Here is a 15,493-nt window from a genome sequence, read left to right on the forward strand (position 1 = left end):
AAAGGAAGATAAACTTGAAGGAATTACCCAGAATAGAGCACAGAAAGAAAGAGATGAAAAATACAAAAGATGGATCAAGCAACATACAGAGTAGAATGAAAAGGTCTAACATACGTTCAATTGGAATTCTCGAAAGAGTTTAAAGAGGAGAAATATTTGATATGTGAATAGCTGAGAGTTTTCCATCACTAATGAAAAAATCCACAAGTTCAGGAAGCACAACAAATCCCAATGTGAATTAGTGAAAAGAAATTTATACCTGATCACATGTTGACTAAACCAAAAAACACTAGAAACAAGAAGAAAATCTTAAAAATAGCCAGAGGGACAAGACAGATTGTTTACAAAGGAAGGATAATTAGATTGGGAACAGGCTTTTCTAAAGCCACAATAAAAGGCAGAAGGGAGCAGAGAATTATCTTCAATGTGCTGAGAGAAATGAACTATTGATTTAAAATTGAATAGTCACTGAAATTATCTTTCAGGAATAAGAATGAAGTAAAGACTTTGTTCCAAACAAATAAAAGCTGACAGAGTCTCTTACCCATAGACCATCACTATAGAAAACTTCCTTCAAAAAGAAAGGAGAAGATTTCTAAAGCAGATCTGAAATTCAGGAAGAAAAGATGCATAGAAAAAAACACTTCGGTGATTCTAAACAAACTTTATAAGTCAAACACCATATTTTATAAAGCTGAGAAGAGAGATAGAATGAAAACCAAGGACAAAGCTGTAGTAAGTCTGGAGAAGGTAATCAGAATTAAGCTGTTTGAGTCTGTCTTGAAGTTAAATCGACGTGTGAACATTTTTAAGGTAACCACTAAAAGAAGAGAATTGAGCCCAGATGTTTCAAGCAAGGACAAATTTTCCATTCAATTAGGACCTTAAAATCTGGAACTCCCTTGAAAGGGCCTGGTGGAGATGGGAAGATTAATAGTTCTCTGGGGGTACTTATCACTTCTTTTGCTAACAAAGGTTTTAAGTTGCCTTCTCTTAATTACGACACCGTGGAATGTTTCAAATCTCTTCAGAACTTAAAATTCCCACAAATAGTTCCTTTCCTCCGTTCCCCAAGTGCCATTCCTAGCAGGCAAATGCATGTGCCCTTCTTGAAAATGAGTTAAGTACCATCCTCTGTCCAACCATCTTTCCTCCTCCTCTTCTCCTGAATGTCAGGTGGTCTGTGGAGAGTGGTGAGTGTGGCCCCAGAATCTGTCCAGGCTGTAGCTTATTAAAATCTGTAACAACATGCATTACGCTCTGCCAGGACTTGCCTCTAGTCCCACGGTACTTATTTCCTATTACAGCCCTTAAAACATTCTGAGGAGGTCATGTATTGTGTGATTTTCCTTTCCTGCTGAGGTTATTTAATGTCAGATCATGATTAAACAGTTGTGTTAAATCATGAGTTCTTGATCACAAATGTAGGTGAAAATGCTTTATTTCGTTTAAACGTTAACAACCGAATTCACTTTGTATGTTTGACCCTGAAAAAAAAATCACGGGCAACAGTGATATAAACATTTCGGTTTCGATGCCACAGACAAGGCACAAAAACAGCTGGGCAGGTGACTCTCTTGAATCAGCTTTCTGACCTTTCTTTGTCCTGCTGTTCCTTCTGTTCCCCTTTCTTTTAGTCCCACAAGGGAAATTCTCACTGGATAAGGTCTAATACCTTTGTCAATAAAGTGGCTTTTCTGAAAGCCAGGGTAAGAGGGGAGTTATGTCTGTTAGCCTCCCTGGAAGAAATGGGTCAGACTGCATTGACCTGTGCTCAGCCCCATCGAGAAACCCTAACAAAAGTGTTAACTAAATGTGGCATTGGCTCCTCTTAGTTCAACTAAAATCCCCAAACACAGTGAAGATGCCAGATAGGTCACTTCAGACAAGTCGCTCCCAAGCCCCGGAATTCTGAGCCTGGATGAATTTGCAGTTTGGCTCAGAAATTCCCCTTCAGGAAGGATTCTAAAATCTGAAGCACATTTTTATCAAAGTGTTTCCCCCTCACAGCGCGGCTAGTGAAAATGAAACTCTCCGTAAGCAGAGCTGACTCCCACTTAGAGCAGCATCTGAGGGAGCATCACTTGGGAGGACCAACAGCCAGTGTCTGTCCCTGCAGCTTCACTCCGGCGATGCAGTGAGTCAGCATCGTGTCCAGGACACTTCTCCCCAGATGTTTGGCTCATGCCTGTCCCACAGGTGTTGTAGGAATTGGCAGACAGATGCATGCTAAGGACCACAGACTCTAGACAGACAGTCAGAAGGGCTGGCTCTATCGTTTTAAAAATCATTTGACTATATAGGCAAATCACTTAGCCTTTTTCAGCCTCAGTTTTACATTCTGTTTGATGGGACCAACGCATTCACCCTGCCTCTGTCACTGGGGTTGTTGTGAACATCAAACAAGACAATGCATATGACAGGGGCCTGTAAACAGTAATACACCATAAAAACAACACAAATAATATTCTTATCACCCTCAGGCAGTGCTAGAGCGCAGACTGCTGCTTAAAGCAGTTCAACACCATCCTTACTCCACTCTGATGTTACAAGCCCCGTACTTCGAGCTTCACTGATCTGCTGCCCAGGTGAAGAGGAGGTAGGATCCTGGCAGGAAAAGACTAGGCACTTTTTTCTTTAAGTACCTGGGCCCCTATTTTGGTGGATTTGAATCTCTACCTCCTATAAATCAATTTCAACCTCCTGTAAGATTCTGGCAGCATTTGAATCTGACGTTGGAAGGGTAAATAAAATAGAGTTCTGTTATTCTTGCTGATCCCACTTTGGGTCTTAAGGCCAAAGTAGGTGTTGACCAGCCAGGCTGATCATTTGAATGCTTCAAAAAAATGATTTATTTTTGCCAATTCCCCAATGGTCTCTTCTCTTTCTATTCAGGAGCTAAGTTTTGCTCAGAATGACATCAAGGGAATGAGAAAATTACCTGTAATTTCTTGTTGTCGGATCTGAGGTTGTCACAACAGATTACTATTCTAGGGCCGGAAGCATCTAGAACTGCCTCCTGGGGAGTGTTCCTAGCGTTCCTGTCTCTCTGGTCACACAGTTCTCCCACCCCTGGACCTCGGTGAGCCAGTCACCACCGTCACAGCCAGACTGTGGGCTGCTTCATCACAGCCAGCCCCAGGGGAGTAAGAGCGACCTCCCCAGAACATTTGAAAAAAAAATTTCAAAGCCCAAGGGAGCCTCGGGACCAAGTGTTTGGGGCACACGATGGGGTGTGATCTAGAGCAGGGCTCTCCTGAAGTACATGTCAAAGGTACAAATCCTAGCTCCAGACCCACCCCATCAATCTCTAAGGCAGGGTCCAACAGTACATTTTTAACAGCAATCAAGTAATTCATATGACTAGGCAATCCTGGGAAGCACTGATCCAACAGAAAAAACTTTAGCGTCTAAAGACCTAATTAGGTCTGTGACATCACTGAAGGCAGTGATGGTTTATTTCTCCATCTATAAAGAAAAGAAGGGGCGGGTTATAACACTGTGACTTCAGCCTCTCTCAAAGGCTGCCTAAGCTCCAATTAGATTACCTGTATGAAGTCTTTCAGACTATTTAGAAATATTTCCAGATGTGGCTTTTCAGCCCAGAGAGCCTCGGGCCAGAGGGGCAGCCCCTTTCCATGCCTAGTTTGCACAGTCCCTAGCCAGGTGCATGCTAAGGACCACAGGACAGGAGCTCGTGGCCCATCATCTCTGCAAGACCTGTGCGTTAGTGAGGGTGGACATCCACCCTTGGGGCTGCAGAACTGAGCCCTGGAGAGGCAGATGGAGAGCTTCCCCGGGCACACGCTTGGGTGGCACAGCTGACAGTACCACCAGGTTCATGGCAAATATCCCCAGCTTCCTCAAGAGTTTCTGCATGGCCCAGAGAAGCAGTTCATCTACCAGGCGACACCTCCTGCCACCGGCATCCGTGCCCCCTCATCCAACCCATCCCTGACTCAGCTGTGACTCATAGGCAAACACACTCATGCCTCATCCCACCAGGCCCTCTGCCTCTCACCCCTCCCCATTCTAACTCACCTCTTCCGACTCAGACTTTTAAATACTGGCTTTTCAGATCACTGAGCATATCTTTAAATAGGATGGATGGACAAACACACACAACACTTAAATACTGAAATATACCCATTTAAATGAAAAAAAAAAAAACAACCCTTTAATTCTCTGGGTTTGTTGTAATTTATCCGTAGCGGTATTTCATCTTATATGCATAACATCTCCCAGTTCTTTCTCGGGCAGGTCTTTTTTCCCCTATTCAATTGCAGGGTCCCGATAGGCAGAGACCATGTCTTGCACAAGACTTATTTTCCATCTCAAATACAACGTAGGAAGGAAGTTAACAAGTATAAACACTTCCTGTGCAGGACACACTATTCAGGGGGAAAAGAAACAAAAGGTTGTGTTGGGAAAAGCCGGGGTGCCAACGATGGCCGGCTTTGCCTTTACTTGTCCGTTCAGCCTTATCTCCTGTCCACGTACCTAGAAATGACTGTCTTCTCTCTCGAATGGAGGCCTGGAAGTCTTGAGTGATTTATGCAGCCCTTCAGAGGACAACCTGGTCCCATCTCCCTAGGTTATTTCAGGAGCCTGTTATCATCTTTGTATTTTTTATTGTCCGTCTGTAGTTGTCTTTGGAACTGCAGGTTTCCAGTTTTAGTAATTCTCTCCTGTGGCTCCCTTCAACCTTCACCCAAATCACACATGCCCCCGGCTAATGAAGCAGTGTCTCTGGTCTCTGCAGCTGGTGCTGTGGGGCTCTTTGGTGGTAAGAAGCCTGACACGGTGCTAAGAATTGCCTAAGCAAGTTGAAATCCAAAGCTGGTGACTGAGAGATGATGCTTCAATCCTCTTAACCGTCTGAACTGCGGCCCAAACCGACACACTAGACCCAGGCCTTCAAAGGCCAGGGGCACCAGCAATTCTCAACTCAGCACCAGGGTTATGGCTTGTGTCTTCCAGCCCTTGGAAGTGCTGGCACTGGGCTGACCTGTCCTCCTGGTTCCTCTCACACAAGCCAAAGCCACTGTGATGTCCTTTGGCAATGATAACAACTCGTCCTTCTGACCCTCACCCAGCCAATTCTTTATTTCATTGCACACATGGGACTGGTTTGGAAATGCCATGGATTAAATGGACACCAGTGGAATGATCCTCTGAGAATAGGGCCTTGCTCCAGTCAGGTGGTTCTGGAGAGGACCAAGGAGATGCTGAAGAAAGCTTCTTCAGAGATCATCCATGGATCCACAGATAGAGGATGAACCGTTGCTGGGAGTGGAGGAAAAGGGAGGCCAAGCCTCATTGTCCTCCAGTGACTGGACCCAACCGTGTATCCCACCATAATAGTGTGGAGTGAAAAGTTTCAGCAGAGTCTGTTAAAGAAAGTGGAGACTGTTTGACACCGAAGGTTAGAGGGAGTCAGGGATGCCGGCCTCAACATTCAGACAAGAAGAAAAAGTCACTTTTTCCTTGAAAGGAAATGAGCAGTTAAATAGGGCACCAACTTCTCATGCCTTGAGTAGGAATCAGCAATTTGGGCTGGGCTCAGCTAGGCAGTTCTTCTGTTGGGCTTGTCTGGGCTCACTCACGGGTTTGCAATCAGCTGAGACTGACAGGCTGTCAAGCAGGATTCCAGGGGGAACAGGGGCCTTTTCTCTGGGTTCACGCAGCAGGACAGCCCAGGTTCCTTCACCTGGGGGTGACCATAAGAGCAGCAAGAGAGGACAAGCCCCGTGCACGAGAATTTGTCAAGTCTCTGCTTGTTTCACATTTGTTATTGGGCCACTGGCCAAACCAAGTCCCATGGCCAATCCCAGATTCAAGGGCTCGAGAAACAAACTGTCCTTTTTGACATGAAGGGAAGTTTGTGGTCCTTTTTCACAATCTGTACAAATTACAAAGTCCAGAGAGATGTAGCTTTGGGATTTAGGCAAAATCTATCATTTGGACAAGGGTAGGAGTAGAAAGTGCTCCTTTCTGAGAAAGCAATACCCTCATCCCCCCAGAGTGTCTAGAGTGGCAGCCTGGGGGGCGCCCAGGGATGCCTGCTCCCCACTCAGGTGTCCTGGGATGGCGGGCAGAGCTGGGATGGCTGGAACCACTCAGGGTAAATGAAGTATAAAACGCACAGATGGTCCAGTGGAATCTGGGGGGGGGGGGGTGGCCGAGAATCAAAATATAATGAGATTATATATTCTTTTCCTCTTAGATTCTCTCTCAGGCTTCTCTATTTTGCATTGCTGTTTTCTCTTCTTTTTCTCCCTCTTTTCTTTCATGTGCGTATTTTAAGCATTTATCAAAAGGCACCTGATGACAACATAATCCCAGTGCAGAGGGAGGCAGGGCTTTGTGTGTGGCACCAACCCGCGGAGGGTCCAGAAGAGGGGAGGACGAGGGGAGCCCTTAACGTCCGAGACTCAGGCATCGCTGTGCCGAAAGAGAAAAAGTCGTTTGTGCTCTCAGGGTGGAAAAAGAAATGCCACTTCGACAGCTCTCTTGTTTTGTTCCAGCCACTCAAGAACTGTCATTCAGAACAGCAAATTGAAGTCATTTCCATGATTGTCCAGCAGGTCACTGTCACTGAGCTCACCAAAGGAGTGACTTCAACGTAACAACAGTCATTGACTAGTGCCTGGGAAGTGCCAGGGCTGAAAGGTATATTTTGCCTGAAGTCATCTACCACTGTCAGCAGAAGGCCTTCTAATAGTAGTCATAAATTCTTCCGTCTCTAAGCACAGCACAGGAGGTATAGAAGAGCAGGCTGTAGGCACAGGCATTTTCTGGAGCTTCACAGTCCAGAGCTAACTCCCTTTCAGAACTGGGAAAGGAATCCGGGTTTGGCTAAGGAAGGAGACGGGGCAGGATGAACTCTGTGGGTGAGAAACCCGATGTGTGCGCACGAGCTCACGCGGAGTTGTTCTCTTGGTAAGTTTCTCAAACTAGTTAGATGGGCACTGAGGTGTGGAATCAGCCCTTAAAGGCTGCTCCTGCCCTGCCCCTTGCCAAAGCAAAGATCAGCAAATCTTCCAAGGTGGTCACCAGAGAAGGTTCCGGGCCTGTTGGCTCTTGGATTTGTGTCTTGTTCCCCTGTTCCGTTTTCAGTCATCCAGAGAGATATCAGACCACAAGGGACATCCTGGTTGGAAAGTCACTCTGGGGAAGAGCAGAAAGAACCCAACATTAAACTATATGGTGGTTAAAGACACCCACCCCAACAGGATGGATAGTTGCCTGGGCAGAATCCACACCTGTTCAGAGCCTGGCACACCCGGCCTCTTAGGACAGTTCATTAGGTTTGTGACTACTGTCCCTAAGCCTCAATTGGTGCTGTAGCTAACATACATCTGATGGAGCTTAGTTCCACGGCCACAGAATCACTTCTCATCCCTTTAGAGACAACTACAATGTTGTCTTTACATTGCCTTAATAGTTCGCCTGGATGGTGCACCGGAAACCTGACATCACCTAAAAGTGCCATTCCTACTCACAGTGCTTTTGGTCATGGCAGGTTTCTATTTAAAGAACAACAAAAGACATTTCATTGTTTTGGAGGGGTTAATAATCCTGCCAGAACCTTTTTCTGTTCATGTTCTGGCCCCATACTACACATTAAAGAAAAATGTCCTGCTTGGAGTCATGAAAAACAAAATGGCAGGAGAGGCAGGGTAATTGAGGAGGGGGCAGAAGCACCCCGGCTTGGGAGAGGCCTCCAGAGCACAGACACACTCTGGCAGCCCACAGTGGACATCTGTGACTGCTCCCCAACGTCTGAGGTCCAGAGCTCACATCTGGGGGCTGAGGCGTGGAATGGGCTGCTCTTGTGCATTAGGGAGGAAACAGCAAAGCCTAAATAAGGCCGCTTAAACAAGAGACAATTAGCAAGGACCAAAAGATTTCCTTCACATATACAGGGCGTGGCACACAGTTTACACTCAATAAAACGTCAAAGGGAAAAAGAGGTGAGCTGTGAAGAGGCGAGCTGTCCTTCATAAATGCCAATGGCTACTAACCTCCTCCGGGATGTGGATTCTTTGGGGCATCTGATGCAAGTTACAAACCCTCACGCTAAAGGGGGTGGGGGATGGAGAGGAACACACACAGGAGCACGCGGAGAACATAGCTTGTCTACACTCAGACCTCAGAAGCCCACCAAAAGGCCTGAGGTGGTAATGACCCCTACAATCCTTGATGCTAAATGCTTCTTTTTTTAAAAAAAAAAAATTTTAATATAAGTATTGTCAGTTTACAATGTTGTGTTAGTTTCTGGTGTACAGCACAGTGATTCAGATATAGATATATATATATTCCTTTTCATATTCTTTTTCATTATGGGTTATTACAAGGTACTGAATATAGTTCCCTGTGCTGTACAGTGGGACCTTGTTGTTTACCTGTTTTATATACAGTAGGTAGTATCTGCAAACCCCAAATTCCCAATTCACCCCTTAAAGCTGGTCATTAATGATCTCTAATACTCCTACAACACCTGCTACTTCTGCCGTTTCTTAACTCGCGAGGAACCCACGCTTCCTTATTTCACCTGGTCCTGGGTAGAGGCGGGTGGGGGGACAAGCCCGCGTTCCCCAAGCCGGACGACCCTGTCCCTCCACCAGGGCCCCGCCCGGCCTGGGGCGGTGCCCTCCCGCTCTGCCCTCCCCCTTGCCCAGCCCCTCGGAGGACGCCCAGGCCTCACCGTCTTCTTGGCGGGCTCCTTCTTCCTCCTCTTCTCCGAGTTGCTGTGGTAGGGCAGGTCGCGGTCGCGGCCGCGGTCGCGGTCCCGGTCGCGGAAGGACGGGCCGCGGCTGAGCTCGAGCTCGCTGTAGGGCGGCAGCGCGTCGTCGGGCGCGTCCTCCTCGTCGCCCGGTGGCGCGGCCGCCTCGTAGGTGGCCGACGGCGACCAGGCGTAGTAGGAGGCGCTGCGCGGGCCGAGCTGCGCGCTCCGCTTGGACGGCGTCTCCAGGCTGCCGCCCCGGCTGGCGCCCTCGGGCCGCGCCTGCCGCTCCAGCCCGCCGCCGCGGAACGAGTGGTCGTACTTGGGCGCGGTGCCCGGCGTGCGGCTCACCAGGCGCGGCAGGTGCGCGTCGTCGGGCGGCCGCCGGCGCGCGGGGCTGTAGGACCAGCCGCGGTCGGCGTCGGTCAGGGGCTCCCTGCTGCGGCTGCGCTGCCCGTAGTACTCCTCCAGCGAGCCGTCCTGGTAGAAGCCCCCGTGAGCCCGCGCCTCCGAGCGCTCGAAGCGGCTCCCGCCCCGGGCCTCGTGGCTGTTGCCGTCCGTCCGGCGGGACCGCGGGCCGTAGGAGTCGGCGAAGGCCGCCAGCTCGTCCATGGAGACGGCCGGCACGCCGGTGGCGAAGTTCTTCCGGGACAGCATCTCCGATTTGGAGCGCTGCTGGCTGCGGGCAGAGGAGGCGCTGGTCAGTCTGGGTAGGGCCAGGTGCCGAACACCTGCTGGGCGGGGCGCTTGAGCGGGGATCGCAGGGCCCCCACCGTGTCTCGGGCCTCGGTCAGGAGACCGCAGCCCCAGCCTCGGCTCCGCTCTTGGCTGGATGAAACATCTCGGGCACCTCTCACGCCTCACAATCTCAAACAGCAAAGTCAAGTGTGGGAGTCACACAAACCACAAAAGTCAAAGTGCCTATCTCGTGAGTCTGTGCTAAGGATCAAAATGGGGTTGTGTGGATAAAAATACTTCGTGATGTACATGGTGCTGAAACACACGCGGCCCTTCTTCTGGTCATTAGAATGTGACCTCTGCTTGACAGCCTCATATCTCCCTCCTCACACCTTCACAGCCAGTGTGGGTGGTGTGGCCTGCAATACACATGGCCGTGGCCCACGGAGCCCCTGTGATACAGAGAGGCTCTTCCAACTTCAGAGCCCAGGGCTAAGTTACCTCTCGGGGTGGCAGGCCAGAGGGACTCTGCCATGGGTGCTTTGAGAGACAGGATATGCCTACTGTCCTTCAGGATAAAGGACAGGTGAGTGGTGAAGGTGTTATTCAGTGGGCACTGGTCACACAAAATTGGACACACATCTTGGCCCCCCACATTCATTGGCCCTGTGACTCTGGGTAAGTTCCTTAATCTGTAAGTTTCCGTTTCCCCAACTTAAAATGGGGACATTAATAGTACTTGCCTTTTAGAATTATGAGAATCAAATGTAACACTATAATGTGTTTGGCATTTTAGCTTTCACAAAACAAACGATCAAAAGTGATGGCGATGATGGATGGGGTTTTTTAGAGGTGATAGGATAAAACATATGAGTAGGGCAGAGAAGTGTTAACAAGGTCCATTAAGGGCTCTAGAGGACCCTCTTCAGAGAGCCATGAAGGCCTTCTGCATGTGCTGTCCCAGGTGTTCCCTTGCTTAGTGGGAAAGGGATGTTCACTAGCCCATAGAAAGATGTGGCAGGATAACCTGGAAAGGCAGAGATGCTATCCCATAATAACAGCCTTAGTTTCACCCTGCCTTCAGGTCCTGCCCCCTCACGCCCAGCACCACAGCTGCCCACCACGGCCACCTTCACCTGTGCCGGAAGCTCTCCCGATCCTCTTTGTTATACTCCATGGCTGAGGGCCCCCGGCTCGTCCCACTGCCGCCTCCTATGACACCTGACCAGTAGTCGGCGTTGCTTTCCAAGTCCCCAGACACAGGGAACGGCTTGCTTCGCATCTGATGGTAAGACTGGCGGAAACCACTGTCCTCTTCATGCAGGGAGCTGAGTTCTGAGATGGTGTTGTTATCTGCAGGGACAGAAACAGATACCTGTTAGGCAGAACAGGAACTCTGTTAAGGGCTGAGACTAGTGGCTCTGGGAAACTCCCACTCAAGGGCCTCAGTCCTGGCCAGGCTGGGCTGTAGACCTGAGCTAGTGGTACTTGTGTTCTTGGCTCAGCAGGAACTGGCTCCAGCTAGAAGCCCACTTGTCTACAGAGAAGGATGCTTCCTACACACTCTATTCTTAGATCAGGAGAACAATTGTTATTGTTCCACCTAAGGCAGGCTTCCCAGAACCTGGACTCTCTACAGCTGGTCTCCTCCTAGTAACCATCATCCTTGCTCAAATGTTTTTCTTCTCCTTTAATTCTATGATAAGCCATGAGGATCCCAAGCACGTTGAGCCAAAAGGGGCAAAAAGAGAGAGAAGCCATAGATCGCAGTGCCTGCCCTATGTTGGCCAGGTCCTAGGATGGGGCCTTCAGAGCCAGTACTGCCCCCAGCTTTAGAGGCCCCCAATTCCACCCTCCTGCAGCTGTGTCCCTCCCCATAGAGCAAGGAATCCACAGGGCCAAAGGGATGTGCACACCTGGTGTCCATCCATCCCCTTTCTGGATCTCCATCCAGGAACCTGGAATATCTTCCCCTAAGGGTACCAAGTCCATTTCCAGGGCCTGAGTAGACCTCTTCTACTCCCCAAAGAGTATTCCAGGTGTATGTGGCCATGGGTGGCCAGGACAGCTGTTTGGAGGTGTGGGAAGGAAACGGGGGGTGGGGGGTGGGAGGCTGCACTTAATGGCCTATGAGCCTCCGCTTGTACTCTTGCCCCAAAATGTAAAAGATGGCAATGGTCACAGCCATCTCATTTTCTAGGGTGACCTAAGTAGCTTTTTGCAAAAGCACTTCTGGATAAGGACCAGAATCACAATCTGGAAAGGGGGAAAAAAAAAAAAAACTCTCTATTTATAAAACTTTGAAATGGATTGAATTTCACATTACTTAAAAAATAAATCTAGAAAATCTATTTGTAATGTAACTGAATCCATTTGTTTTCTAAAATCCTTTCAACTTCAAACTATTATTAAAATCAATATTTATAAGGGGTCAGGCCTGGCTATTGAGTGAGAGGTGCACCAAGAGAAGATGTGGGCAGCACAGATGTGTGTCCCAGGGCCCCTCTCCCTCTTCTCTTCCCTGTGCCCAACAGTCCTTGGAGGAGCAGAGGATTTTTGCCTCTTCCCACCCAGGAAGAGGAGGAAGGGCCTCCTCCCACAGCAGAAACACAGCCTCCTTGTCCTGTTTCACCAGGACACAGGGCTGACCAGGAACACCATTCAGATTGGTCCTACGATCAGTTCGTTTTGAATTATAATCTAATTCTAAGCCTTTTCTTCCTCCTCAGGAGAATGGACTAATTAGTGCCTATTTTAAAGGAAAATAACTCAGATACTATTGATTAATAGAATCTAGAACCTTCCTTTTCTTGTGATCCCAGTGAATCCCAATCTCTTAGGAATCCGACAGAAGAGAACTTTAAAATGCACCAAGTGTGTTTATGGAAAAATTACATTTGGCTCAGAACCTTCCTTAAGCTTCAGGGAATAGTGGACACTTTTCATTTCTTTAGATAGCAGGGCCATCTCTGACCATTTATATGATGGACTATCCAAGCTGTATGTGGCCCTAAAATTTCTGCCACAGTGGGAACATGAACATGGATGTCCCCCCCTTCACAGACACTGGGAGACCTTGTCTGTAAAGGGCCAGAAAGTCAATATTGTAGGCTTTGCAAGGATGGCTGTCACAGCTATTCAACTGTGCCACTGCAACATGAAAGGAGTCATAGATAATACAGAAGTGGTTTGGCATGGCTGTGTTCCAAGATAATTTACTTACGAAAACAGGAGGTGGAACATTTGTGCCCTAGGAGGTGTAGTTTGCTGGTCCCTGCACTGGGAGTCCAGACCCAAACTTCCCAAGAGCAACCCCCTACTTAGAAGGGACAGGCAAACGAGGATCACACTGGCCAGGAAATTCATGGGCCTGACCCTGAAACTCCCAGTTCTTGCAGAATCCAGTCCTCCTTTGCCACACCTGAAGCTCTGAGACTCACTTTCTGATGAGATCTTAAGACTGTCCCATGTCCATGGTCCACCCGAGGGTTTACTCTGCTCTTCAGGAACAGAACCTCTCAAAGTAAAGAGAACTAGGTTCCTACTTCATCTCTAGGCAGTCACTGTAGTGTCAGCCTGAGGGATCCAGGCGCTCTGGGTTCCAGTCCTGTCGCTGGCACTGAGTACTGGCACTGGCTACTTTCCCCTTCTGCCTCCCTTCCCTCCTCCATAAAATGAGGGAGGTGGATTCAGCAACCTGAGGGTCTTCCCGCTCCCACATCCTAAGGTCCTAGGAGCTGGAAGGCTGTGGTCTCGGAGCAAAACCACCACTGCAGCGGGGGTGCCATCCACAGTGGGCTCAAAAGTTGCTAGCTTAACAGAAGAGCATTGGACAGGCATCAGAGGAGCTGGGTTCTAGTCCTGATTTTTGTCACTTCAACCCTCTGGGCTCCTGTTTCCTCCTCTGTACACTGCAAAGATCGACCCAGACCATCTCTAAGTTCCCCTTGGACTCTAAGGTTCCTTGGTCATTACCTTCTGACCAGCCAGCCCTTAGAGACCACAGCAGACGGGAGACATCATGTAAAGCGGGATCCACTCTTTAGTTTTAACCCCAGTTTTGAACCTGTTCTCTGAGCTGTGAGATTCACAGGTTCCCTCCACAGGCTCTTTCTCCTTGATCCCTGACTGTCTCTGTCTCTGTCCCTTCCACGGATCCATGACAACACTGTTACAACCAGCTTGTCAAGTGCAGTGACATCTGCATTCCTGACATTCCAATCTGGAGATGGTCTTTTTATAGGCAGGGTGGTGGGAGGAGGCAGCAAGGGATACAACTCAGACAGGATGAATTTAGAACTGCAAACTGGGAGGAAGATGTTGTCCTTAATCTGAACAAAGCTCCTCTAGTCTGGGACTGTTTCCCCAACAATGCCATCCAGTCTCCCATTGGTTCCAAGGCGAGGAGGGTTCAAAGAGAGAAACATAGTGACCTCACGATCATGCCTGCCAGCATCCTCAGATAATTAGCCCATCCGTGTCAGACCTGCCCTGTGCTGCCTCTCACGACAGATGGTAATTTGGAAGCCACCCCAAAGAATCAGCTGTGTCAGCTGCAAAGTCTCCCAGGGCTGTGGGTGAGTTAAGGGTTGGGGCACTGCCACCAACAGACTCAGTAATTAAAACGTTATTTTGACAAGAGGGGCCGTCTCTCTGCTTGCCCCTCAGTCTCTGCTGCTGGGCATCTCAGAGGACGGCCGGCTGCCTTTTAACGAGATTCATCCGGCAGGCTTGCTCTTTCCCTTTCATTGATGCCGCGGGTCAGCGACTGGACTGCGGTTTGATGCTAGGGCCTTTGACGTTGGGCTTCCGCATCTTAAGTCATTATTTTGAATATATTGTAAAGGAAGTAGTAGGGAAAGGCTGTTTTAATAAAATATTTCTGACCCCAGGATTGTACAACCCCAGCAATACTGACTGCCCCGTGGAGAGACACAACAGCGACCAAGATGGTACATGACTGCTCTGTTCTTCACACCTGAAGCCCTTTTTCCTCCCCTCTGTGTACGCGAAGCTACTTTATTTAGGGTGCTGTCTCCAGCCCCCCTGCTAGTTCTGACCCCGAACGCTCAGGGCTGCCCACGTTTGGTTGACCCCAGCCACCCTCTATCATGATGCACAGATCACATAAAACTAACAGATGCTCACATCTGCCTCTCATCCTCCTGGCTGGATCAAACTGAGCCAGCTCCTTCTCGACATAGTACAGGACCTTCATGGAGTCTCTCTCTTTGTCAGCTTGGATCCGGTAACCTTTGCGGACTGTTGAGAAAAGGACAGGAAGGTGAGCTGAAAAAAATCCGGAGGAGGCTTCCATTTATTTCACCAAGTAGAAAACATGATTGCCACTTATAACAACTCTTTTTGAAATCACCCAGAAATAGCCATCTCTATGTATATTATGTAGAGCCATACCCGAGAGCCCCTTTATCAGGTGGCTCTGTTAGAATGGAGGATGACAGGTCAACAATAAAATTCTATTACAGAGTATTGTTAGTCATTTGTTCCCCCCTGCTTCCGATCTCCTGACCTCTTATAGCTCCACTTAAAGCTCATCTTCTCAAAGTTTGGGGGTGTATACTCACACTAAAAAAAAGGATGACTTTCTAGACTGAGGACACACATCACTCTACTGCTTGAGGGTCACACCTGCACCTGGAGCACATGTAACTTTAAAACAGGGACTTGACATAGGTGGCCTGAAAGCCTCTAGTCACCAGGGAGATGGTGCAAAAAACTCCATAACTAGGTGATCCATGAGCGCTAGTATTAGATTATAGGCTTTATACACATTAGTACAAAATACAATGCAAAATACATGGATTACTAAGTATGGTTCCATTTTTATTTCTTTAGCATCTTCCTTTCAGGAAAGGGAAGATCGTATTTTAGACATGATTAATGCAACCTGCTGCTACACGGTTACAGGCAGGTGTTATTTTCAGGGCTTAATAAAAAACAAAATGAAAGCATGAGAGAGAATATCATCACTCATACTGTCAGCGACAAAGGCAGTTGAAGCCCCATCTCACTTAAGCTTAGTCTAGTTCAATACCAGCCCCAAGGGTGATCAGACGTGGGCAGGTC

At 48.5% G+C, this 15,493-nt stretch overlaps 1 protein-coding gene across 3 annotated transcripts in view; it reads right to left on the bottom strand.

The window, feature by feature from the left end:
• Positions 1–1,423: 1,423 nt before the first annotated feature.
• The window catches only part of ILDR2 (immunoglobulin like domain containing receptor 2), a 61,102-nt gene continuing 47,032 nt past the window's right edge, over positions 1,424–15,493 (bottom strand). For all 3 annotated transcript variants that reach the window (XM_074349753.1, XM_074349751.1, XM_074349752.1), the window contains 4 exons: positions 14,555–14,668; positions 10,543–10,759; positions 8,711–9,407; positions 1,424–7,170 (listed from right to left, as the gene is read on the bottom strand). In XM_074349753.1, coding sequence (XP_074205854.1) covers positions 7,135–7,170; positions 8,711–9,407; positions 10,543–10,759; positions 14,555–14,668 — 1,064 coding nt within the window. In that variant the 3' untranslated portion in view covers positions 1,424–7,134. The remainder of the gene's footprint in view (positions 7,171–8,710; positions 9,408–10,542; positions 10,760–14,554; positions 14,669–15,493) is intronic.

The sequence above is a fragment of the Camelus bactrianus genome, chromosome 21, assembly GCF_048773025.1.
Source record: "Camelus bactrianus isolate YW-2024 breed Bactrian camel chromosome 21, ASM4877302v1, whole genome shotgun sequence".
NCBI classification, from domain to species: domain Eukaryota; kingdom Metazoa; phylum Chordata; class Mammalia; order Artiodactyla; family Camelidae; genus Camelus; species Camelus bactrianus.